The sequence below is a fragment of the Prosopis cineraria genome, unplaced genomic scaffold (genome assembly GCF_029017545.1).
Source record: "Prosopis cineraria cultivar Desert tree isolate PC_DT_omini unplaced genomic scaffold, ASM2901754v1 PC5, whole genome shotgun sequence".
In the NCBI taxonomy this organism is placed as follows: Eukaryota; Viridiplantae; Streptophyta; class Magnoliopsida; order Fabales; family Fabaceae; genus Prosopis; species Prosopis cineraria.
The window spans coordinates 33444244-33471191 of record NW_026555336.1 but is presented as its reverse complement, the minus strand read 5'-3'; the positions used below and the strand labels follow the sequence as shown (position 1 = coordinate 33471191).

Here is a 26948-nt window from a genome sequence, read left to right as displayed (position 1 = left end):
AAAGGAGAAGGTGCATTAAGTTCTAATACATTGGGATCATCGTTATCATCATCATATCAATCTACTCTTGATTTGTTAGGATCAGAGGAAGATAATTGCATGGATGCTTTTGCTGTAAGTTTTAAATATTTTCATATTTAAATGTGTTCTTTTAATGTTATTTGGATTGACAACTTTAGTGATGCTTAATGATTTAATTTTATGTTCCAAAATTATCTTACTTATAAGAACCAAGATATTGCATCCATAGAAAAGTTTGAATTAAAGACTATTACTTGAAAGAAGCAACTCTTGATCCTAACTTAAAAAAATTAAATATGTTGGAATATTGGAGGACTAACTCGACTCAAATTCCTCATCTTTCAAGGATGACATGTGATATTCTTAACATCCCAATCACTACAGTGGCTAGTGAATATGCTTTTAGCATTGGATTGAGAGTTCCCATAAAATATCAAAGTAGCCTTCTTTTTGATAATATTGAAGCTCTTATTTGTACTCGGAATTGGATTCTTAGTTTTCCATGGCTTGGTAATCTAATATTTATATTTTCTCATTTACCTTATAGACTTCTAAATATTAATTATATTTTCATATTTAATTATGGTTTATTTTTTGTTTGTAGCAATGAAACTTTGGAGAAATCTACTCAAGTTAATGTTATTAATAAAGCTTCTAACATTATGATTGATTAGAAGAAATTTTGTGACATATTATGTTTAATTACATTTTTTGATTGCATTGTATTTTTAATTTATATTGTATTTTTTTAAATGATTTAGGAGTTTTATTATTGCTTGAATAATTAATTTTTTAGAAGGAAATATGATTTTTTAACTAAAAAAACTTGAAAATAGATGAATTTATAATTTTTAAAATTAAAAAATATTAAAAAATATTTTTTTATTGGTAGGTTAGCAGGTTGACCCATATATAACTAGTGTAAGATGCGATTATGCCAACCCATCATATAAAACCTGTAACCCTCTGCGAGCCAACTTGCGAGTGGTGGGTTAACCCATATTACCAGCTCTATTCACGGTTGGCCTTGTTTGTATTGGATCATCAATCTAGTTTGCTTTTAGTGGATTGTAATAAATTACTCAAAGATTAAGCTAAGCTTGTCTTTGGATTTAAAAAAAAGGAAGTGAATTAATAAGTTAATTTGATTGTGGTGTACATGTTTTTCCTTACTATTTAATATTTATTAATGATTGAAATATACATGGCATTACTTCCATTCTAATTCATAAGATACTTTTATACAAAATAACACATACTATTAATAAGGTTATTAAATATACTTTATAATTTTACTTTTTCAAAATAAAAATATAAACTTTTAAAAATACGTTTTATTTAATACTCCATTTATAAAAGAATATTAAAAAGAGATAATATATGTGAAAGGTAATGTAACATCCTTAATTTTAAACTGAATTAATTAAGCCTGAATTAGATTAATTAAGTTTATTAGAGAGGTATGTGGCTAAAAAGGCCTAATAAGCATGTTTGGTTTTATCTTCAACCCTAAACATGGATCCAAAGGAAGTTGGGTCACCTCGAGAATGAAAAGAGAAAGAAAATCTGAAGGGAAAGGCTCTGTGTCACGTACCGCAATTTATGGATCAGGCCATCATAGCACATGTATGTTGATATGCATGGGGGAGATGCTCTTTGTGCCATGTGCCGTGACGCATGGTCACTTTTCTGCTAAAATACAGTCGCAAAATGAAATAGAAAGAGAGAAGAAACAAAAGAGAAACAAAGGAGAGACAAAAATGCTCTGTTAGGGCTTAAGGAATCTGAGCTTTGGAAGTATTTTGGAGCTTATAAACATTAAAGGTAAGCTTTTTACACCTAAATCAACCTTCCCCATCCATTTTCTTAATACAAGAAGTTAAGGTTTGGTTGATAATAATAATTTTTTATCCATACAGACTATGAGTCTGAATCCATTAACTTAAATAGAGTTAATGAGAGTAGATTAAGCTAATGAGACCTAGAATTTATGGTTATATGAGAACTGATAGTTGAAGGGCATTTAATATACAAAATTTCCCTATAAATATGTTAGTTAGAGTAATGTGGCTTCATTAATAGCTATATAAGAGTTCAATAATGTTAATGCGAGCTAGAGGAATCCAAGAAACCCTATGAAAATTTTTGTATGAGTAAAGAATGAATCTTGAGAGTGAAGAAGTGTCGAGTTGGTAGTGAAATTTTTTTAAAAAATAGATATTAATGATTTATATTGTAAATGTTTGTAAAGTAATTTTGTTGGCACCATTTAAGCTTCTTGGAAGCTTTGGGAGTGAGTATTTGAGGGTGAAACCTTTGACTTCTCAAAGGTTTGAGATCATTAAGGAAATTCTATCTTATACTTTTGTGTGTTAATTAGTTTATTGATTGATAATTAATCATTGAAATGTGTGGAATAAAAAGAAATGCAAGTTTGGTATGAATTGTTTGAAAATTCACTGGGTTGATTTTTACAAGTTCAATGACTTTTTATATGAAATTCTTTGAAACATTATTAGTGGATTTTTGTATTGTGATTTATTGAGAGTTCAATGATTAATTGCTATAGAAATTCAATGATTTTGTGTTTAGTGGAGTATAATGATTATTGTCAATGAAGTTTCATGAGTACATATGTTTATTAGGAGTTCAATGAGATTAGTAACATGGAGTTCAACAATTTGATTGTCTATATTATGTGATTATCATGTATATGATTAGGTACAACGATAAGGTGATACATGCTTGGTTATTGAGTAAATGCATGTTTTGAATTGTGCATATCTATGTATTATATGATTTTAAGAGGTGAGAGTTTGCCTAGGTAGAGGAGTAGAGATTTAAATCTAAGTGATAAGGCTCCCATCCGAGTTGATGGTGTGCTTTGATTGTTGTTTATATATTATCTCACTTATTTAATGAGAGACCATCCCATTGGTTCAATAAGGGATTTAAATCTAACTAGCTATTCACTTATTTGATAAGGAAGCTAGTCTAGAAAGAATGACATCTCAAAATGTAAGAAATGGGAAAAACCATGACTCATAAGTGAGCTAGGAAACCTTGGCCGGGTAACCACTCACAAGTGTTTTAGCTAAGGTAGTTTCAGTGTATAGACGAACTCAATATGTGATAGCCCATGGTTTCATGTTAGAAAAAATAAGGAGAATATAAGGGAGGTTTCATCATGCATATGGTGAGAAAAGGCATATGGTTGCTACATTGTGACCTTAATGAAATAAATGTGTGAAACCTTGTTCTTTATGAAATGGAAATAATTTAATTAATATCTCATAAGTATGTATCATTGTGAATGAGAATGTGGTTGTAAGCTCTTGAAAGCATGTTTTATAATTTGTTGATGATAACTATCTCATGTGCATGTATTGATGAGAACAAAAAGGTTAAGATATGCTTTTGAATATGTATGTGTGTGTGTGTGTTTTGAAATTGCTTAATAACTTGTCACTTGTATTTAAATTAATTAATATGCATTAGTATGAGTTAGTTGAGCCTTGGTTACTTAATGGTTATACTCACTCCGTTATCTTCAAAATTTCAAGAAATAGCTCAACAGGACAAGATAGAGGAAAATAATTAAAGACAGAGAATTTGACATCCTATTAGTAGGCCTCTCTTACCTTTTGAGTTGTATGTGTATATGATGATTAATATTGCCAACTAAGATTAATCCATATTGAAGCTTACTTTCATTTTGTGTTTGTGAATTATATAATGTATTTTGGGCTCTAAGGTGTATGTATGCGAATTATGATATCTATAATATAGCCAAAATACTAGTGCAAGCAAGGGTTGTGTTGTAAATGTGATTCATATGGATAATGTCACACCTCAAAAATCAGGTGTGATCGGCACGAGATATGGGCACAAAACTCATATCCCTTAAGCCGTGATCAGAGAAACTATAAAGTTAATACGTTAAACACACTAATAAGGTAATTAGAAATTGTTACAATATTAAATCAAATATTCAATTTTAAAAGAAATGTGAGGGTCCTACCTATGGTCTACGTAGAACACCTAAGGCTAGACTCCAACATAAGTATAAAGTTTAAACTTTCATCAAATTATGATTTGATTAAAATAATTCTTCTGCTTCAATTCAGCAATAAAACTCCTCAGTGGATGCCTTGAGTCTCAAGTTTAACTATACCATCTGAGATCAAAATATCTTTTTTAGTGAATAAAGTCCCAACAATAAATAATTAAACATGAATAAAAGAAAATTTTGAAAAAATTATACAATTTAAAAAGGCAACGATCTTCATAAAAATTTAGTGAACTTAAAAATAAAAGGATTTTATAAAGTTTTAAAATAAAATATTGAACTGTTAAAATATCATATCAAATATTATTATCACTTGATTGTAAGGAAGCAAATAAATAAAATAAATAATTATAAATAATTTACTAATTAAAACCAATGGAATGTAAAATCATCAAATAATCAAATTTATATTATAAGAACTTATCAGAACAATTAAACAAATATGGACACACAGTCCACGACAATAAATAACCAAACGTGACTCTTGCCATGAAGACAAACGTGAGCACACAGTCTACGAGGATAAGTAATAAAAATACAGCTGAAATCACAAAATAAATGTTACACAATCTATAAGAGTAAGTAACCAAGCGCAGCCGAAGCCACAAAACAAACGCGAGTACCATGTTCATGAATAACCATCCCTCTGTTCCACGTGAGTTGGCCATTGCATGGGGCTAGCACCTCCTATAAACATCCTGCTAGTTAGGTGAACCATGGCACCCCAAGGGCTAAGTGTATAGAAGAAATAAAGGGGAAGAAGTCAAAACTCCCTCTACTGTATCGGCATGGCATGACGCAACATCAAAGGAAGAAAACAGGTCTGTAATGCACCTTGGTAAGAACAAAGGAGAAGGAGAGGTTTGAATGGCTTTAAGCATGACCAGGGAAAAGAGGCCGACACATGAACAAGGAAGAACAAGGGAGAAGGATTAAGAATTTTGTCATACTCATGAGCACAGCAATGATGCAAAGGTAAGGAAGAGGATAGATCAATTGTAATGCAAGAACAGAAAGGAAGAGATTGTGACTTTTTTGAAGCACCTTGCTGCCGTTGATGAACGTCTCCTACACACATACACACCCCAGTGATAAGGAAAGGAGGAATGAAGATGAAGGTGATGGGAGGGGTATTTTCCACTCAGAGCTTCTCTCTGTCTCTCTCTCTCTCGATCATTATGGAAGGAGTTAGCAAAAATAGGAAATGAAGATTGAAGCATGCGTTTTAGTCTCTGTTTCTTGTATCTATTTTTTTTATTGAAGGGCATTATGGTAATGTCACCATAGTCTAAAACTAAAAGAGAAAAAAATTCCTAGCCTCATTAAGATCAAACCCAGAACCTCTTTAAAATATGTAGGTCACATGAAGTCTACTAAACCACCATCATCTCTTGATGTATCTATTCTAGAATTAATAGAATTATAATCAAATAACTTATCACCAATTTTGTTGTTGTTGTTTACTATTGTGGGGTTATTACAATAATAATTTTACTTAAATTCCTAGGTTATTATAATTTATTCCCAAACTTTAAATAAAATACAATCAGAATTTCTTATCATAAATGTTAATTCTACTAAAATTCTGCAATTATTATAGATAAACTGTTGATTTATGAGATTTAGAACTCCCCCTCTGATTTTGAGATTAAAAGGTTGAGCATTAAAAATGTAATTTATAAGTATTTTGTATGATATGGTGCATTGTATAGGTTAGTTTTGGTCTATTTTATGTGGTTTGAGGGGTATCTATGGCTTTTGGCTTGAGGGATATGTTTTGGACACTTTGTTTTGTGAAAAATGATGAAAAAGTGCAAGTTTTGAAATGAGTATTCAATTTTTGATTGAGTAATAATTTGAGTGTGAAATCCAAATCATTATTTAAAGCTCAAAAAAAGCTTTCTTCAGACGCCTAATTCACATTAATCAGATATTAGACAAGAGAACGGGGCACATCGAAAGTTTCCCCAAAACCTATCAAATCGATAGCATAATTTTGTTGTCATGGAACGTGCAATGTGCAATGGCGCATTGTGCAACGAGCCGTGACGCATGGCATAGAGGTGAACAAGCCATGGTGCGTGTCCAACAAACTATGGTGCATGCCCCTAAAAACTATAGAATTGCATTATTTTTGACTTCTAAGAAAATGCACAGTTAAAATGATCTCATGCTTTTGCATAATTATTAACTATAATTTGTCAAATTACGAAACCTTTTAAAGTGGTTTTAGTTTTAAAAACTTGAGATCTCATCTTTACAACTTATTTGCAAACATGATAAATATGTCTTTTACCTTGAGCTAATCCCTTAATTAGGGAGTCCTAGAGTTAATCATAAATTTGAGAAGGAGGATATTATAGGTAATATTGAACAAATATTATTAATTAAATTTATTTTTGTTAAGATGTCTTGTATTTTGGAATGTTAAATTTTTTTCAAAACTGTCTTATAAATTAAAACGAAGGGAGAAACTATTAGAGGCACTTATTCATAGTAGTGAACATTTCCTTGTATGTATTTAGATACAACTATTAATCTTTGTAGTTTTATCTTGTTTCATTATTGGTTTTTGTATTTTTTTTTTGTTTTTAAGAATGACATTTAAAGCCTATTAAGATCATAATAAAGCCCATCAACTTGTATTTTTTGTTGGGGTTTCCTTAAAAATTTAACAAGATTCATCTTTTAATAATAACAAATACATATTTTTACAAAACAATATCCTATACAAACTAATAGGCCCTTATTGCGAAATGTCATTCTCCCTATTTTTTTTTTTTTTCAAGTTCCTCTAATTTTTTTTTACATGTAATATTAGCTTTTTTCATGTGTCAATGGAGATACTGACATGTTTAAATCAAAATGAATCGATGATTGCAAGTCTTTTACCTTTCATGCATCATATGCCTTGTTCAATTTCTTTTAACCAAATTAAATGGCCTTTAGGTTCTATGTATGGTGCTTCTGTCGTTTAAGCTTTCATCCTTCCTTTTTTTAATTTACTTATTAGATCGTCACCTCATCTTTATTTTAACATTCTGCACAAGATATAACATTATTGGTGACAATCATATAATTTAACACTATTAGCATCACATCATCGTCTCTCTAAAAATATTTAAAAATATAGAGACTAATGTTACCAACATACAAAACTAGAGGAACTTTAAAACATGAAAAAAAAAGTACAAGAATCAATAACAAAACATGATAAAATTATAAGGATCAATAATTATGTTTTTTTTCTTATTTGTTAAAAAAAAGAATGGACATAGTTTCACCCGTTAGGCCCAACTTCATCTATTGCTAGAAAGGGCATCCAAACTCTGCCAATCACTATCCAGTGAGCATGATCAACTCAAGTTTTATCTTCATGGATTTATGATTCCATCATATGAGCAAATCTTATCAAGTCATGCAATCCTACAGTAAGGAAGTGTACATATGATCCATCATGGTCATAGCCGCTTCAAAATTCCCTATTCCTGTTATGAGCACAAGCAAACCCTATTCATGATGATCAGATGCTTTTATATTCACATAAAAAAAAAGCCCCATTTTGTCAAATCTAATCTATCTCCAATATTCCCACGGCTCTAGTTTTGGGCAGTAGTATTGTTGTCATTGACAACTTCTTCAGTGGCACTCTGGTCCTCCGGAGAAGCATCATTATTGCCACCATCAACTGTCAGAAAACAAAGGTATTTCAACATGGTAATTATTTTTTCCTTTTTTTTTTTGTGCACAATTCATTGACTCTTGCAAGGACATACCTTCATTGTCGTCGGCTGGAGCATAAGCAGAGCGCCTTGAACGAACTTGCTGATTTGGTGTGGGCTGATGATCACAGTGAAAATGAAAGGGAACAGAAACAGACCAAACGAATGTCAAGACACAAATAAATTATTCATAGAGGCTACAATATAGCAGTTGATCAGTTTCTAGTCATGTGATGGGCCAAAAGTTGCTCATGCTGATCCCTTCCAACATTTTCTATAAAAAAGCTTTATCACAAATTTAAGGGCGGAGTTAGACACAAAATGGTTAACCTGTTTCATACAAGGCTAAGGATATTATGTTATAGACATCTAAAAAGGCTTGCTCACTACCCACATCTCTAGCTAAACCTTTAGCATCATATTACGACCTGTTGTGCCTTTTTAAAGGCTCTGTTTGAAGGATGAAAAGGTTGTCATGGAAGATCATTCAAAAGTTGTTTGGTTAAATGTGATAAAATTAACCACAAGTTGATGAATAAAGCATCTATACATCTATATATTCTATTTAATCTACATGAAGTCACATTATCCTTAAGTCATGAACCGTCTATCTCACTTCAAAGCCATGCAACGCACAGGAAAATGAGCCTAATTCAAAAGGGTGTTTGGTTCAATTCTTGCTGGTGATCCTTGGTCATCTGATTGTATTCAAAAAGGAAGAGGGACGAGAAGCTGGACCATTAGAAAGGGTAAAGGACAGAAGGAAAGGGCTGTAAGAAAACCTGCAATTTTGGACGCAGTGCTTCAAGTGGTCCTTTAGGCTTTTGTGCTCCTTGCTGTTCAAGGAATCAGAGAGAAAGACCAAGAGGCAAAGATATCAAGCACCAAAACAAAACCATGCTAAGCCTTTCAACTATATAACGATATACACGAGCTATGAGTACCTTTCCTAAAGCCCAATCAGCAGAATCAAAAAAAGCACGTTCATGGTCCTGCCAAAAATTTAAATTATGAAGATTCAGTTTATGAGGGACATTTTTACTCAAATACATAGATAATGGAGAGTAATAGGATAAGTGGTAAGAGCACATGTGAGCCAAGACTGGAGGAAAAGAAGAAAGTAACCTTGGATATTAGGGGAGGCTTCTTTGGTAAAATCCCTCCATACTTTTTCTTGATAACTTCTTCCTGCAGAAAGAAACTAGTAATAAAAGATGCTGCATCATAATTAATTTATACCCACAATATGAGACCAACAAGTACGATGGCAAAAACCGCTTACAATCACCTAGATATACTGGTTTCTAAAGCTTTCAAGTGGTTTCACCAATAACCAAACCCACTTTGGAAATAAAGATTTATACAAATTTAGAAGTAGTCGTTTCTAAAACTGAAAGGTAGATCCCTAAAAAAAAAAAAAAAAAAGCTCCAGTAAAAGAGACTTGAGAGGGGATGAGCAGAGAATAGTTCCATAAATTTTGAAAAAAAAAAAAAATTATTAGGTGCTTTTATGAGTTTATCAATAGCCATTATGTGTATAAGATTATAATGTACCAGAAATGAAGCCATAGAGCTCAAATTCGATTGATCTACTATTATCAACATCACATCATCAAATTTCGAGCTCATGTCACTTGCATCCAACTAGATAAAGAAACCACACAAGACATTACCTCCTGCTGGGATGAGGGCATGGAGTTGTCATTATTTTTATCAGAATCTTTCAGATCATCTACAGGATTGTCACAATCAATTTGATCTGTAGTTGTAATATCAGCCATCTCCTGTTTCTTGACATCCTCAACATTGGTTTCTGACATTGCTTGCTCTCTGCTCAGACAGCAACAGCAACAGTGAACAAAAAGGTTTGATGACAGTAACCATCAATGAAAAAATTAATGTTTTTTATCTTCCAAAATGATGCAAAAGTTTACATGAATTGTACAGAAGGGAGACAAACTTATTCTTTGAATAACATGACACCAGAGAGGAAATTATACAATTCATTTGTACATATTACTGAATGCGCATTACTCAAACACTTAAAAATTCAGTACTTTCTACAAGTTATAACAAACAAATCCTTTAATCAACAGTTTCTGGGATTATTTGAAGAGTGCAACTCCAATTGGTAATATCCTTAGCATTTCCTTCTTTTAGGCTTACAGTGTCAGTATATAAGTATGGTAGATTGGACCACAGGATGGGCCCATAGATCTGTTCAAACATGGTCACGGTACACGATTATCTTGTCTATATATGTACTTGTAATCAGTTCAGTTCAATGGAAGAATGATATCAGACTCTGGATGCTGGCATAGTATGGCCCAAGCCCATAGGTTTATTCAGACAAAATCAGTACATAAATTACGTTGTTATGCATGCACCCCTAATCAGTTCAGATAGTTCAGTTTGATGGAGCAACCATTTCAGACTCTGGGTACTGGCTTAAAGTATGATCTTTACAAGGTATAAGTATAATCATTCCATGATATATGTGAAACAAAGGTTGCTAAGTTACATAAACAAGAAAGCAGAAAAGCAAATACATATTTGGACAATGTATATAATTCCCAGTTAATATTATAAGAAAGAAACTTCTTGATTGTAGCCCAACTTTGTCTTGATATTCATTTGTTTGGAACTTCCTCTAAAAGAAATAGAAAGGAAGACAAAGAACATTTGAATCGCCAAGGTTAACCAAATTGTGAGGCACTAGCTACAAGGTAATAGTGTTTATTGTGATTTAAAGGTCTTTTCTAAAGAGATCAATTTTTCACAAGGTTGAGCCTTTTCACCCTAGAATGGTCCACTTTGAAATTGCAACATTTATAAGCCATAAATAGTGCATTCCACTCAAATTCTGCACAGCTATTTTTTATTCCCTCAATATTTCTTCATACATTTCAGTGGTCTCTATGCAATTTTTTTTTCCATGTTTATTCAAGTAGTTAAATAGAGTTCAAATTTTAGAAAGATTAACACAGTTTTTTTTCCTTAAAAAAAAAGGGCATTATCTATCCCATGCATTGCACGTAGAAAAAACATCTAGTTTCATTGAGAGGGGTAGAATCTCGAATTGGTCTGGTGGTAAAACAAATTAACTTATTGAGAGTTGGAACCTTCCATAGCAAAACCTGACTCGTAGAAATTTGAACAAAAAGCAACAAACAATCAATTTAGAAATCCTTATTTCACTCAGCTATAACAAAAATGTACTAGCCTACTAGGGGAGCCTGTTGACCTTATGGTTTGGTGGTGAAAGTGCTTTGCTTTCGCCTCTTTAAACCACGAGTTGAAACAAGGCAGTTCCACACACACTACAACAAAAACGTACTAGGGAGAAAATACACGATGCAGACCCATTACAGTCTCTTCAGAAAACTGTCAGCCAGGAAGCAATCACATGACATGATCACGTCAAACAAATTGCATCGATAGAAGCATAATTAGAGATTCAAAGCATGATAAACAAAGAAAACCCTCATTTTTTAACTGAAAAATTAATCAGCGAAGCTAAAGATCAGTTTGAATTTCCGCTGCACCATTGCCAAACTACAACTTACTCAAACAATTAGCAATTATTGTTTATGAAGGAGCCTCGAACATAATTGAGGGTACCCAACTAAGAAAACTTAATCACAGTCCTTATCCGACGGTTTCTGAGGTACGTAAAAGAATTTGGGCAGGCAAGCATGAAGCTGCTCAAGAACGAAAAATAAAAAAGAAACACAAGCAAAAAGGTGAAGGTTGGTTGCTACCTGATACGGATGAGGGAAGCTAACGGAGAAATAAGGAATCCAACTGCAGAGAAGGGGAGGCACCTCTACGAAACGAAACAGCTTCACGCCCAGACAACCGTCCTGTAAGAACGATGCCTAAGATGCACGCAACGCGCTGCTCTATTACGCACGCGTGCGCTAACGTGTGTGTGTGTGTGTGTGTACATAAATGCGTGCGTGTGGGATTTCTGTTGCGGGTCATGGGCTCGTGGCTGTTTGAAGGACAGCTTGGGCTGGATTCTTAATCATGGACTTGGACTTACTTTCCAAAGTCACGCTGAAACCACGTTGATTTAAAACAACCAAAAAAAAAAAAAAAAAAAAAAGGAAAATAAAAAAAAAAAGGTGGAGTAGCACTTAATGTTGGAACAAATAAAGTTTTGAATATAAGTGATAAAATTTCGGTCAGGAAGATATGCTCTCATTTAGTTTGGAATTGTATCTTAAATAAAATTATCTTTGATAAAAAAATATATTTAAGCAACTGAAAAAAAGAGTGATAAAATAATCTTAGTTCCTTAACTATTGCATTTTGCGTTTGAATCTTTGGCGAAGGCAATGGAGATTTAGAAGAGTTACACTACTTGAGATCCAATTCAGATTCAAATTAGTTTGAGTTGTCAATTTCAAACACAAGATGCTCTTACTATCAAAAAAATAAAATTAAATAAAGCTTTCAATAGTCAAATAATATAAGCTTATCCATTGTATTGAAACCCAAATTGGACTGGCATTCAACCCGTGAATGTGACTCAATCTCTTTTTTAATTTGCATTTTCATCTAAATCGTTTAGCTATTGACCTAATGTGACTCGGTTGATCCAGGGTCAACTCGGATAACTTGACTGGGTTGCTGAGTCAGTCGGGTCACTTTTTTTATTTTTATTTTTTTAAAATTGTAAAACTGAATAAAAAGTAAAAATTCATCTTGAAAATTTAAAAAGCGAGGCAATCGAGGGCAAGGCAATTAAATCAAATTTTAGTGTCTATAGTTCAAACTTTAAATAGAAGGATTTAATTATAAGTTTGAACTTAGAAGATTCAGTATTCTTCTAAGTTAAATGTACCTTAATTGTTTTAATTATCCATTATTTGCTGTTGTTCATTTTTCAGATTGTTGCTTAGCATTTATGAATTATGATTGTCATTATTAATAATTTTAGTATTAATGATTATTAGTTTTAGATTTTTTAATGATTGAAAGGTTGTAAATTGTAATTATAAAATGAATATTTAAAAATTTATATTTTATTATTGTTAGACTTTTGGGTGGTTATAATTCTATAATTATTATTATATTTGCACCTTATATTAAAAATTAATTTTAAATTTGATTAAATATTTTTATAATAAATATTTTTTTATTTAAATTATGTTATTTTAATTATGACTGTTTTGCTCTCTAGATTAACCGTTATTGAATCACTAACTCATGTTAGACTTATCTGAGCTTGACATTATGGCGTCTCACTTCTTTTTACGACGAAGGGTTAATTTAGGACATTGCCAATAGCTAATTGTTTTAGTAGCGTCGTCACCATCCCTTCTGGATATAGATCATGGTTTGAAACCAACTTTAACACGTGTGTCGATGCTAGCATGAGCATGTGTCTCTTTCTCCTTCGAAGAAATGGTTAGATTAGGGATCATTTTTTTTTCTTTTTAAAAAAAGGGTCATCTAATCACAATCATGCCTTATTATTTTTGTGAATGCAGAAAATATCTTTGAAAAAATTACTTCTAATTGTGCTTGATAATGCTTGAACATAATTAAATCAAATAGTTATGTATAAAACAAAGAGACAAAATATAAATTTAATTTTATTATTTGGTCAAATTGTAAATGCATTTTTCGTGAAACTTTGTAGGCCTGGGCAGGAGCAGCCCATGTCATCCCCATATAACTTCATTCCATTGCATCACACGCTCGGTTCCTATTTCTCGCAGCGTCACCCTCTGTTTTCTTGCTCTGTTTTAATAATCCAAATGGGTTTATGTTAAACTTTTGAGATTATTCCCTTTGATTTTCGTCATTTCTTTAGTATAAATTATAAGCTGGTTATGTAAAATAAAATGCGTCTGCAAAATTACCACCCAAGAATGTATTGGTATATATAATTCAAGAGATTCCATTAAACGGTGAAAAAACTTCCTAACTTATCTTGCATTCTGCGCAGTTGAATTTCTTTCTAACTGACATTGATGACCTCACTTTAGTATAATTCCTCATTCCTCGTTTACCATTTCCCCTGTTTCTGTTTCAAATTATCCAAACCTGGGTCTCTCTCCATGTGTACTGGATAGAAGATCCATGTATAATAATTTGAGATAGTGTTTGAATGGACGTTGAATTTGAACTTAAAATTTAAAATTTTACACTTAAAAATTCATATATTTAAAATTATCAGTTTTGAGAGCACTTTTAAAGATAGAAGAGAAACAATCAGAAATTTAAAACAAAAATAAAAGATTGAAAGTGGTGAGTTTACTTATATTTTAAAAATAAAAACAAAAGGTGGGAGGAGTTACGAAAATAATAAAGGTATCAATAATAAAAATGTAAAAAAATGAAAAAAAAATTAAAATAACTGAAATTTTAAATAAATATGGTTTAACAAATATAACATTATAAAAAAATTATAATAAAATATAAATTTGGTTAAAGTTCAAATCTACAATACTTACATTTGACAGAAGCATTAACAGTAAGATGGATGTGTAGGATTCAGCTTCATGTTCCATTTTTTAAGCGACTTGGATGTTTCCCTGCAAGTGGATGAGTGAAGAATTCGTCACACATGATGTTGCTTGGTGTACTGTGCATGTGATTTGCTATCAAAATGACAAGGTGCTGATGTCAATTGGGTTCTAATTCCCTTAAAGTGATCAGATCTGGTTACCCAAATGGACCCAGAGACGGTGGAAGTAGTTACTGTCAAGTGATTGTCATTTTCTAAAAGCTAGAATTTTGCTGTCACATTATTGTTCATATCTCTTTGTTCATGAACTAAATTCCCTCTTTAAACAACCTTTAAAGCACAAGTTTCGGCATGAGACACACAAGTTATGTGCTGGCTTGGCTGCTCTCTTTCCTTTTGGAGCCATGTGCATTAGCTGTTACTTGAATCAACTAGTACTCAAGGTTTGTTCTTCGAGATAGTTGCCAAGTTGTCTCCTCTACTTTTAGATGCATGAGCCATGGTAAGATCTATATCTATATCTATGTATCTTGGTTATTTCTAAGCGTTACAAAACTGACAGAAGAGCAATTTTGAAATCCAGAAACTTTATATATATATATATATATATATATAAAGTTTTGCATAACTGCAAGTGATTTCTTAAATATCATAGCAGAAAAATCTTCATTTATAATGGAACCAGCTTCAAATATACTAAGTAAGTGCAATTTACAAATTTGGAGAATACTTCCTTCAGACTAAAATATAGGACATTGGTAACTAATTCACAATTTTTAAAAAAATTTATTTGAAACCTTAATTTCTTACATTAAATACTTTATATAGATACTTTGATAATGATAATTAAAATTTTAATGTGTTTTTTAAAAAGAGTAATAAATAAAGTAGGGGTATGTTTGAAAAATAATTATAAAAATTATTCAATGTTCTATATTTTGAACTAAATAAAACTTTTAGAAGATATCTTATATTATAGTCCGGAAAGAGAACTTTTTTTTGATGCATTATTATCTGGATTTTAAAAATTTAATTTTAACTCAGCTCCTATGTCAACCATGAGAATAACAAAGCCTCTGTTGATACCTTAAATTGATTTGTTAAATTTCCACTTCTTTTCTTTTTCCTGTGCTCGCCATTCTTTGTTAAATCACTCATGGATTGTTTAGTTTGCCTTTGGCACATCTTGCTATAAATATGAATTATTATTTCCTCCCAATTTTATCACACGTCCCCAAGGGACAATATAAAATATTGTTTTAGGCTATTGATGTATTTAATTTTAAAAAAACCACGACAAAAAATTTAAAATATATGCATCTTTTTTTAGTAATCTAGATTATTTTTAAACATAATTATTTTTATATATAACTTAAATGGTTAGAGGAATGCAAATGAAATTTTAAAAGATTCATATGTATTTTAAAAATATAATAAAATATATGTATAATTAAAATAAAATATAGGAAATGTAAGTGTATTTTACTCTATAAGTATGTACTTTTTTTAATAGCCGTAAGTATGTACTTTAATCTTTGATAAATTTATGCCTTATATTTTTCAATTCCAATGCTCAAGGTATTTTTTTACCTATACATTTTTTGAAATTCTACTTTTACTATTCTCCTCAACTTTACTTTATTACAATCAAGTCTTAAAATTTAGAGAAAACACTTTTTTACATCCTTATACTTTAATTTGTTTGAGTTTTATTATAATTTTTTGTACTTTTTTTTTTTATATTCCAGGTTCATATACTTTTTTCTATGCACAACGTTGGTCCCTGTAATTTTAGGAACTTTGATGTGGTACAAACAATGTTAAGATTGCTTATGTGTTCACTAACATCATTAAGTTTGTGTTGATGTATTAAATAGATGTTGAGTTAGACTTTTTAATAAGCAAAATAAATTAAAAAATTAAAAAGCTACATCAAATTAAAAAAAAGGTTGAGCTAGAGTTAAAAAAACTCTCAACTTAAAATATTTATAAAATATATCAAAAATATTTAAAATTTAATACTTGTGTTTGAACCAAAACTAGAGCGTTAGGCCCAATTATAAAAGATTCTAAAGCCCAAACCAGAGAGGGTGGAACTCAGGCCAGTTATGGTCCAATTGGGTTGGGACAAGTGAGTGGCTTTTGAGGAAAGGTTTGACAAAGTCACACCTACTCCTCCCACCATCTGAGATTCTCGACACTCTAGCACCCACCACTTCACGTGATGGAACTCCCTCTAAGCAATTATAAGCATAGACGGTTATCTATTCCTATTGGCACCAACCTCAATTTCAAAAAGGACTGTGTTGTTGCCATTTGTTGTAAATAGGCAACAAGTGCATAAGTCAATCTTTCGACGCTCTGCCAAATTTACACTAGACTTTTCGAACACAATTACTCAAAATCTTGACCTTGTATCATCTTGAATCTCACCTAGGATGACTTACTTTCTCTATGCAAACTCAACTCTTTTGGCTAGTTTTTCAAATTTGATTGTCTCTCCATATTCACAAGGCACCTTGTTATATTACCCTTTTCAATTAATGCTATCAATCTCCACTTTCATTTGCGGCGCACCCATTACTATCATTCTCATAAGTTGCTTGATTCTCTAAGGAAAATTGTGGTAAAATATCTTGGGAACTCATTTCAATCATTCAATTACAACTTACTCTTTTGAAGATATACTCCTCTAGCACACCTAGCACACTTAAACATCCTAAGGGTTGCAACGTTTTGACCCTTTCATTGAGTAATTAAAACAATTAATTTTATAATATTAAAATGATTAATTTTAAAGTAGAAATTAATTTTGAACAAAATTTTAAAAAATGTAATTTGGGTAATCAGGATGGCTTGTGTGAGCCTGAAGATGTTATGGCCGGATTTGGATATTCAAAATTTTTTACAAGTTGGAGCTTATTTGAGATATCCTGAATCGAATTGACCCAAATCTGGAGCTTGAATAGTTAAAAGAAAAGGGCAATGAGAGAACCTGAAGCTCTCAACCTAATCTCGTTCCAACTTGAGCTAGCAATTCGAGTGAGTTAGGCTTATTCAAGCTAGCCTAAATAAGTCTGAACTTATAAAAAAATTAATTAAAATTATTTATTTTTATACTATAAAAATGTAAAATATACTTTTGGGATATTTAATAAATATAGAGGACTCAATTTTTTAAAAAAAAATCACCAGTCTTAAAGTTTAAAAATTAAGTTTAAAATAAATTTTAAATATTTTTTGAGATATTTCAAGTTGAGAGTTTTTTTGGAACCCCATGTTAGCCTTTTTTTATTTGATATAGCTTTTTAAATTTATTTTGCTCATTACAAAGTTTAACTCAGCATTCATTCTATACATTAGTATAAATTTAACAGTGTTAATGTATATGTCAACAATATTAATCCTATTAGTGTCACATCAACATTCTTCTAAAACTATAGATGCCAATGTTATAAATGGAGAAAAGTATAAAGACCTGCAACATTGAAAAAAGTGCAGGAATTAATGACAAAATTTAAGTAAAATATAAAGGTCAAAAGTAGTCTTTTTCCCTAAAATTTAAGAATTTTTTGCAATTCCCTCTTATATTCATTTTTGATCCTTGCGCACGTTTTTTCTTTTTAATTATTCTGAATTTATCCGATATTTTCTCCAAATAATGTAATCTGTAACGTTCTGGTCACAGTTCATTGTTGAAAGTAAAAATGAACAGGAGCTTGATTTCATAAATTGGCTTAAAATAATTCAATTTTGCACGTAGATCTTAACACACGAGTACAGAATTAGTACTCAAGTTTTTTTTTAAAGAAATTTAAAATATTTTAGAGAAGTTAAATATTTAGCCAAAGTTAAAAAAATTGGAAAAGAATAATATTAATTGTACGTCAGTTTTTAGATTTTAATTGGTTACACGGTGTATATACACGTACATTTACTAGAAAGGAAGAGGCTTTGCAATATATACCCCGTGCGTTTTGATTCATAAGATCGTACGTGTAAGGAATAGCTTGATGTTTCATAATATAAGATGTAATGGGAAAAAAAAAACAATGGTTAATTATTTATTTATTTTAAATATCCTTCATTTATTGTGAGTTAATTTGATGTCAGGGTTAAATGAAAGGCATTTCTAGAATTTTTTTAAAAATTAAAATTTTTTAACTATATTTGATAAATTTTATCAATCTTCCCAATTTATTCCAAAAACATTTTAATTTATTATATATTGAAATGGAGGTGGGATGAACTATAAGGTGGAAGAAGCATAATAATTGAAATATTTTATTTTATTAATGACAGGAGAAGAAGACACACCAAAACCACAATCATTCCCTCAATCATCATCAGTGCTCTTTGGTGTAACGCACCATATATCTTTACTATTTGTAATATAATAATAAAATCATCATCATCATCTCTGGTTGATGAACCCTGTATATCCATCCACACGTCTTACACACGATTGTTGCAGTTATTGTATTGTACGAAAGCTGGGACATGTTGATACGTAATAATACAAATTAATTAGAGAAAACATGTGTGCAGGTTATTTCACTCAATTTTAAATTAAGATTTTATAATTTATTTTATTTTAATTGAATCCTTATAGTTTAATCAATTAAATTTTTTAATCCTAAAAATTAAAATCCTTACATTTTTTCATTTGAAAAAGAAAATTAAGAACTTTTTATAATTTTTTATTAAAAGATTATATGACTTTAGAATTAATTACAAAATTTTGATAACTCAAAATTGATATAATTAGGCCAAATATTGTTTATGTGTGTAAAATTTTCATAAAAAAATAATATACAGTTGATTAAATCAATTTTTTTTAATTTTGACTAAAAGTATTAAATTAAATTTTCAGCAAACTCCAAGAGTATTTTTATTTTGCAAAACTTAATAATTCATTATTAATTTTAATCTTCAGGGTCAATATATATAATAGATGAAATTATAAGAACCTACAGGTATATTTTTCCAATTAATTTAACTAATCAAGTTACTAATCACTCCCGCTAATATTTTAGCTAGGTTGACGCACAAAGAGCTTTCGATGTTTTATAATTAATAGTCTCATAAGTAGACGCAGCTTTGGTTCTCTAATTATTTTCTTCGAAGTTTCTAATTAAGTCTTACTGTCCTCCACCAACTTCACAAACCCTCCCTGCTAATTTGACTACCTTCCCATGTATAGTTATGATTATAATTCCACCATCCAAATTAAATTTCATTAGACCTAAAACCAAACGAAACACGGACTGAAACAAAAATAATGTCCCCAACTAAATAACTTACAATTTGACTCTTGTAGCTTCCTTTTTTTTTCCCCGATTCATTTGCTATCTTGGAAAACCCAGGATGTTACTAATGATGATCTCATGAGTGTATCAAAGATATCGTTAACATTTTTAATTAACATAGCCACATATCTAAGACTCAAAATCAAAATATTATAAGGATAAGTTAATTTGATTCTCCCATCTGTCAATCCCAGTGCCCAAGGATTTTCCAATCTTACTGTTTTAATTTTTGTTTTATACCATTTGAAATACACACACATATAATATGTCTCTTTCATATTTCAAATCTTACTATATTCATTTCATCTTCTTTTTATTTTGGCTCATGTTCTCACTTTTATTTTTCTTTGATTTTAAGGGACAATTGCTCAAAAATCCCTCATCAACAAATTTATTGCTCCAAGGTATCTAGAATTTGTGTAAGGACTCTTAGGTCCTTTAGAAGAATATAATAATGTTGGATAGTTACATTAGCAAAATGTCCATACTTAATCTTCTAGGGATGTACATCTATCAAAACATCTAGTTACATTTTCATAAAAACTAAAGATATATTCAAATATCCAAAACCATTATTATGGAAAAAAAAGAAATATTCAAAATATCCAATTGCATTTTCATGAAAATTGAAAATATATTTGAATATAGATGAACATTGTCCAAAAAATTAAATATATATTTGAATATGCATACTTGATATCATGAAAAAGGTTTTCTTGTAATATGCAACACTCTCCGGCCCAAATATGCATATTTCTTCCATATATCCAAGGAAGCTACCGTTGGGTCCAAAATACTGTCATGATGTTGCATATTTCACTAGGCGCAATAAATCTTCCATGAAATGATAGTTTCTTTTGTTGTATGCAACTTTCTTTCATTGGTGCACATTTTCTTCATCCACATACAAGATCCTTTAGGAATATGCAATATTGTACCCGTCAAATGTAAAACTCTGTCATAAGGTAGCATATGTTCTTAGGTGCAATACATCACTGATGATATGCAAATATCTTTCATAAGTGCATGTAACATCCTGGATTTTCAATCCTTAGATTAAATGGACTAATCAAGATTAAATAAGTAAAAAATTGAACATTGATTAGTTTAAGGATGGTTTGGAATGGCCAATGGAATGAGTTCGAAAGTGTTTTGTGTAATATCCACCTTGATATTACTATAATGCACTACATTACACTATCACAACAACCAGGATTAAGTAAATCCTTATTTTAGGTCATCATGAGACAAGGGTTGAATTTTAAAAATAATAAGATTTGGGATCCTGAAATCATTTTTCAAAAGTATTTAAGCTCAAACAAGAGTTTAAAACATCATAAAAGAGGCATAGAAGCATGGCAAAGGAAATTATCACAAACATACATCAAACAAGTGCAATTTGGACATAGCCCAAATTGCTCTATCCGTCGCAGCACAGGTATCACTTGCCGTGTTGGATGGCACAAAGGGGGAAACCCTTTCACTGTGTCTAATGAAATAAAATCTGAATTAAAAATAGTCATACAAGTCCAGCAAAGATGGTGAAGGTGCGGTGGAGTCAACACATCACCCCTCGTAAGTAGGATTACAACATCTAAAGGCATCATAAATTTTTTATTATTATTATTATTATTATTATTATTATTATTATTATTATTATTATTATTATTATTATTATTATTATTTTGATAAAAGTTGAGCTAAATTTGGGGTTGTATGATGATGATTTTCAAACTTAGGACTATAGGCCTGAACTCAATGATCTAAATGGAACCAACAGGAGTTGTTTAAATATTTTACATCTAATTTAAAAGTTTTTACAAGGTTTTGATCTAAAGAGTTATGGGAGCTAATTGAAGTTAATAAGAGTTAATAAACTTATGAATTGTGAGATTGAGGTTGTGATTAGAAAAGTTGATTGTTAAAGTGTGAAATTAGAAGTTAAAAGTGTTGATTTTGTTGATTCTCAATGGTATTGGTTAATGTAAATTGTAGGCTAATCTCATAAAGTACCAGGGAGCCTAAAATTAGCTTGGAAGCAAGTGATAGTTAAGGATGACCTTTGAGTTCTCAAATGTTTGATATAATCAAAAGAATTTATTTCGTGTTATTGCTTGTTAATTAATTATAGGTGGTTGTGAACTTTGTCAATATATTTTAATATATCAAAATATATGTATGTTGTTTTATTTTCAAAAATATGCAAGACTTTGTACATTAATGTAATCGCAAAATATGAAAATAAGGATTTTAATTTTTGAATTTGGTAAATGTTGATGAATATGAGTACGATGATGATGACATTGTGATATACTATGTGATTTAGCATGTGATAATTTAGCATGATCATATTGATAGCGAGAGTATGCCTTAGGGGAGTAGTGATTTGTGTCCATATGGACCACAACAACACCACAAGCTCTCGATGTTTGGTTTTATGTAATACCCTTACCCCTATCTAGCGAAGGTGGTAATAGGGCTTACCCTTAAACCCTAACTAACGAAGTTAGTAATGGGGTTATGTGATACCATTGTATTTGAGATGGGGAATTCATGGTCCGAAAATAAGTGTGGGGCCTTTTAGTCTGGTCACCCCTTATAATTGGGGAGCTTAGACTAACTCAATCACATTTAGCTCCTAGTTATTGTGTAGCCTATGGATTCAATTAGTAGTGATGGAGGTTTGAAGATATGGATGATCATGCATTACACTATAATGTGATTGATGATGATGTATGTTGAATAGTTTTATGATTGCCCACTTTGCATGCTTATTGTTATTTGACTTGTATGAGCATGACTGAGACTACCTTGATTACTAAGTGACTATACTCACCTCTTGTTTAACATTTTATAGGTATTAGTTCCAGCTAAAACAAAGGAAAGACTCTCGAGGCTTAAGAACTAGTTTTCCTATTGTAATGCCTCATGCTTATTTTGATTTATGTGTAATTAACATTGATATTGCCAACTAAGATGATTATTTTGGTTACTCGCACCAATGCATACATTCTTAGTTTATTATTAGTACTTTGTGCCTTAAGCTAAGTTGTGTGAGTTAATCATGTTTAATTAGGGCCAAAGTATCAATGCAAGTATATTAGAAGTTGTTTTGAAAGTTGTAAAGTATATTTAGATAATTTGAATGATGTTGACCTCCCCCTTGTTTTTTGATGGATATAGGGTTGTGGAGTGAAAATGAGATCTAGAATGTTTTTGTGTATTGCAGTGTGTTACACAGATAGTCCTAGGTCCTTTAAGTTTGGCCTAGGTGATTGTTTGAGCTTCAAGTACTTGGTATGGGGTTTGGACACCTTTTATTGTGTAAAATATGATTAGTTTGTACTTAGGTGTTCAACTTCTTAGTATGAAATAATTTAAAAATAAAACTAATACTATTAGTTCTTTTACTGAATGAGTTTTTTACAAATACTTAAATCACATCAATTGGGTACTGGACAAAGATTAGTGGTGCGTCAAAAATTAGCCGTTGAATCTGTCACAGGAAAGCACAATGTTGTTAAATTTTGTACAATGCGTTGCGACGTATGATGTTTGTGTCTCAATGAATGGCACAGAGAGCACTTGGTTGTAGTACACTGAACTTTGGCTATGGCAGATGGGTCATAATGCTAGAAAATAACATTTTAAAGTTTTACCCCTTTTATACAAATATTTTTAAGTTTAATTAGTATCTCATATTTTCGTACATTTTATAACTCTAACTTGAAACTATTTCAACTTCAATCTTTTATTCTTAAATTTGTAAAACTTAGTATTCCATTTTGAATAAAAGAATTTTCTATTTTATATGGTAGACTTATATAGCCCATGCTTAATTACCATGGTATTGCTTGATTAAAATGGTTAAGTGAGTAGTATAATTATATGATATTATAGTGTACATGTTTTTCCATAAAGAAATTTAACATTCTCAAATATTGACACTGAAGAACCTTGGTCTTTTAAAGCTCTCAAATATTGACACCAAAGGACCTTCGTCTTTTAAGGACATTTAAATCATTTACTGTTCTCAAATATTAATATCGAAGGAGCTTGGTCCTTCTATAGATTTCAGATACCTTAGAAAAGTAAATTTGTTAGTGAGGGATTTTTGGGCAATTTTTTTTTAAAAATTATAACATATATAGCACACATTTTCTTGCATATTCCCAACCCCCCTTCCCCCAAAAGTAACCAAATTAGATAATTAACCAAAAAATTAACTATAGGCATTTGGATAGAATGCAGCTATTGGAGCAGGAAGGATGATGTCGATCCACTTTTGTTCCTTCCACATTTGCGCACAGTCCGAGGTTTGTTATTTGCTTGCCATTTACGGTCATACACCCCCAACTTGGAAGCCTGCCAATTACTAAGTTACACGTGGCCTTCTCACGGTCAACGACTGCAGAACGCTTGAGGACCTTTACCTGATGCTCAAACTAATAATGATCACACTCAAGAACCACCAAATCAAGAAATTTTAAATAAGGATCAAAGAGCCTGGGGGAACTTAAAGTCTTTTTTTGTTTAAAAAGAAAAAAAGAAAACGAGCAACTCAGTTGGAAGTTTTTTTATATAGTGAAAAGTTTTGTTGAACATTGAAAAAAATTAAAACTGAGTGCATGCTGAAAAAAATTATAAGATGAACAATAAAACAATCAAACTCTAAGTGATAATAAAAATTGCTGAAAAAGTTTTGAAAAAAAGTGCATTTTGATCGACATAAAAAAAAATCTTAATTCATCTCAAGGACCTTGGCAAACTGACATTAATTTAAAAATGTGAAGAATTCATTAATGCTCTTGAAATGTCCTCAAGTGTCATTTTCCTCATAAAACAAACCACTCTGATCTTGACAACCTAATCCACCTTCAACGAATTGTTTGCTCTTCTTCTTCCTTATGAAATCCAAATGCGCATCACTATTGGTCATCTTGATGAGCGCTATAAATAGTTATAGTTTGATCGTACAGAAACATCGATCAGACATCAGAGATTTACATATCACCTCGTGATCATCATACAGCTACGCCAAAAAGGGTGGGTGAAATTTGACAGAGAAAGAGAGAGAGAGAGAATGAAGGGAAGCACAAGCACAGTTCAAGCTGGGGAAGTTTCAAAGGGAAAAGCATCAACAAAAATGATGAATCGAGGGCTGTCAGTGATGGACTTGATTCTCAGAATCGCTGCAATCACTGCAACATTTGGTAGTGCCGTGGCTATGGCTACTTCTCACCAGAGGCTTCCCTTTGTCACTCAGTTCCTTCACTTCAGGGCCAAGTTTAACGATCTTCCCACCTTCGTGTATATATGTCTTTCTCTCATCTTCTTCATCACCTTAAACCTTACCTCTCTTATTTACATGCGTGTATGTATGTATGCATCATCACTGACAAGCTAAGGTTGATTTATATATGTTTCCATTTGATATTATATTGCAGGTTTTTTGTTCTTGGAAACTCTATTGTGTGTGGCTATCTTGTTCTTTCTATTGTCTTCTCTATCTTCCACATAGCCAGACCCACTGCTGTTAAGAGCAGGATTCTCTTGCTCTTCCTCGACGCGGTAAGCACGCATGTTTGATATACAGAAAAAATGTTTTTAATAAAAAGAATGAGAGGTCCATATATTTCGTTATGAAAAACACTCTTCGAAAATATAATTTTTGATCTTTAAATTTTTTTAGTAATTGATTTAGCTTTTGAACCTTGAGTCATAACAACAAAGTTCTTATATTTTTTTTTAACTCAAAACCATTCAGTCTTTACAATTTATTGGCTTCATACAATTTATTCCTTCTAATTTTTTAACTCAATAAACCACGGTGATTGAGTTGTATTAAATTAAAGTTATTTATAGTAACTAAATAAATGGTTAAAGAAAAGTTTAGGGTCTAAAAGTTGTAATCCACTCTGAATCTGTATTTGATGCATTCCAAACATAAAATATTACTGTTCCGCTAATATGTCATCTAGTATAGTATGCTGAAAAGCTCACAGATTTTCACTTTGAATAGTCTAAAGTGAAAACGGCAAAAGGAGGTGTGTGTCCAGTAAAATACAATATACCAAGAAAAATACCCAGAAAAGAATCATATTTAAAATTTTGATAATAGACATATAATTATCAAACATTCCTATATATATATATATATATCTCGTCGGTTTATGGACTTTAATATATGGCATCTCTATGGCTCCAAATTAAAATTAAGACCTACAATAAGCAATAAAGGAATATAATTGTACGCTATAGTTATATATACAAAGTTAAAATTTGGTAAGATGACATTTTGCAATTTACTATCCAAGACCTTGGTCTTTTCCTAAAGATAAAATATTTTGTGTGATTAAAATATGATCAAATAAAAGGATCAAAGTTCTAATCAGTATTTCAAAATTATATTCAAAGTCCCTATTTATATTTAATTAGTATTCTTCTTTGATCTACAAATATCATTTTCCCTTAAATTTTTGATTTGAAAGTTAAATTAAACCATAGGTTTTAGCTTTTGCACTAAATTTGAAATGAGTTAAATGACCCATGGACTAAACATACAAGAGGAGGGTGTGTGTGTGTGTGTGTGTGTTGGTTGTGACTTGATGATATTGACTTTTTTTTTTTTGGGCCAATTGATATTGACTAATTGAGTTATGCAAATTAGTAAGCTAAGGTTTGTGCAGGTGGCCATGGGGTTTCTAACGTCAGCAGCCGCAGCTGCGGCGGCGATCGTGGAGACGGCACACCACGGAAATCCGAGCACGAATTGGTTCCCAATCTGCCAACAATACAACAGCTTCTGCCAGCGCATTTCTGGGACGCTTATCGGCTCTTTCATTGCTGTGATTGTATTGATCATTCTCATCCTCATTTCTGCTGTTTCCATCTCCCGAATTCATGCCTGAAACTTTGACGACGTCGACGACGACGAGGAGAACTGTGTGATAATTTGTTAACTAATTTCCATCGTGTGTGTGCTTTGGTTGGACTTTGAGGCTCCAATATATTGTTTATTATATGGGTTTTCTGCTTTTTCATTTCATAGAAAACACTATCATTGGGATTGTTTGCATATGGCTGAAGTGTATTTTTATTCCTCTAATTTTATACGAGTTTTTATTTTGATTCCTTAAATTTATAAAGTGTTTTTTTAGATTTTTAATTCTAATACAATTACAAAAAATCCTACATTAAACTTTTAAATATTAAAAAAATAATTTTAAATGTTAACATATTAAATTTAATTCTTTAAAATAACAATGCAAAAAAATAATAATTTAAAACTAATAATATTAAAATTAAAAAAAACTTTATATAAAATTAGAAAGGATCAAAGATAA

General features: G+C 31.1%; 2 protein-coding genes across 2 annotated transcripts; one reads left to right on the top strand and one right to left on the bottom strand.

The window, feature by feature from the left end:
* Window positions 1–7309: 7309 nt before the first annotated feature.
* Window positions 7310–11720, bottom strand: LOC129311555 (uncharacterized). Its single transcript, XM_054953896.1, has 7 exons — window positions 11574–11720; window positions 9486–9642; window positions 8938–9000; window positions 8757–8804; window positions 8595–8648; window positions 7867–7930; window positions 7310–7778 (listed from the first exon to the last, which is right to left on the bottom strand). The coding sequence occupies exons 2-7, from the start codon at window positions 9630–9632 to the stop codon at window positions 7690–7692; spliced, it is 465 nt and encodes a 154-aa protein (XP_054809871.1). The 5' UTR covers window positions 9633–9642; window positions 11574–11720; the 3' UTR covers window positions 7310–7689.
* Window positions 11721–24573: 12853 nt separating this feature from the next.
* Window positions 24574–26742, top strand: LOC129312082 (casparian strip membrane protein 1-like). Its single transcript, XM_054954648.1, has 3 exons — window positions 24574–24912; window positions 25050–25173; window positions 26292–26742. The coding sequence occupies exons 1-3, from the start codon at window positions 24686–24688 to the stop codon at window positions 26511–26513; spliced, it is 573 nt and encodes a 190-aa protein (XP_054810623.1). The 5' UTR covers window positions 24574–24685; the 3' UTR covers window positions 26514–26742.
* Window positions 26743–26948: the final 206 nt, after the last annotated feature.

Coding starts and splice junctions, on each gene's coding strand:
- LOC129311555 (XM_054953896.1), bottom strand. CDS start 9,632: ATGTCAGAAACCAATGTTGAGGATGTCAAGAAACAGGAGATGGCTGAT. Junction 9,001..9,485: donor TGCCCTCATCCCAGCAGGAG/GTAATGTCTTGT, acceptor TTCTTTCTGCAG/GAAGAAGTTATCAAGAAAAA. Junction 7,779..7,866: donor TCCAGCCGACGACAATGAAG/GTATGTCCTTGC, acceptor GTTTTCTGACAG/TTGATGGTGGCAATAATGAT.
- LOC129312082 (XM_054954648.1), top strand. CDS start 24,686: ATGAAGGGAAGCACAAGCACAGTTCAAGCTGGGGAAGTTTCAAAGGGA. Junction 24,913..25,049: donor AACGATCTTCCCACCTTCGT/GTATATATGTCT, acceptor ATTATATTGCAG/GTTTTTTGTTCTTGGAAACT. Junction 25,174..26,291: donor TCTTGCTCTTCCTCGACGCG/GTAAGCACGCAT, acceptor AGGTTTGTGCAG/GTGGCCATGGGGTTTCTAAC.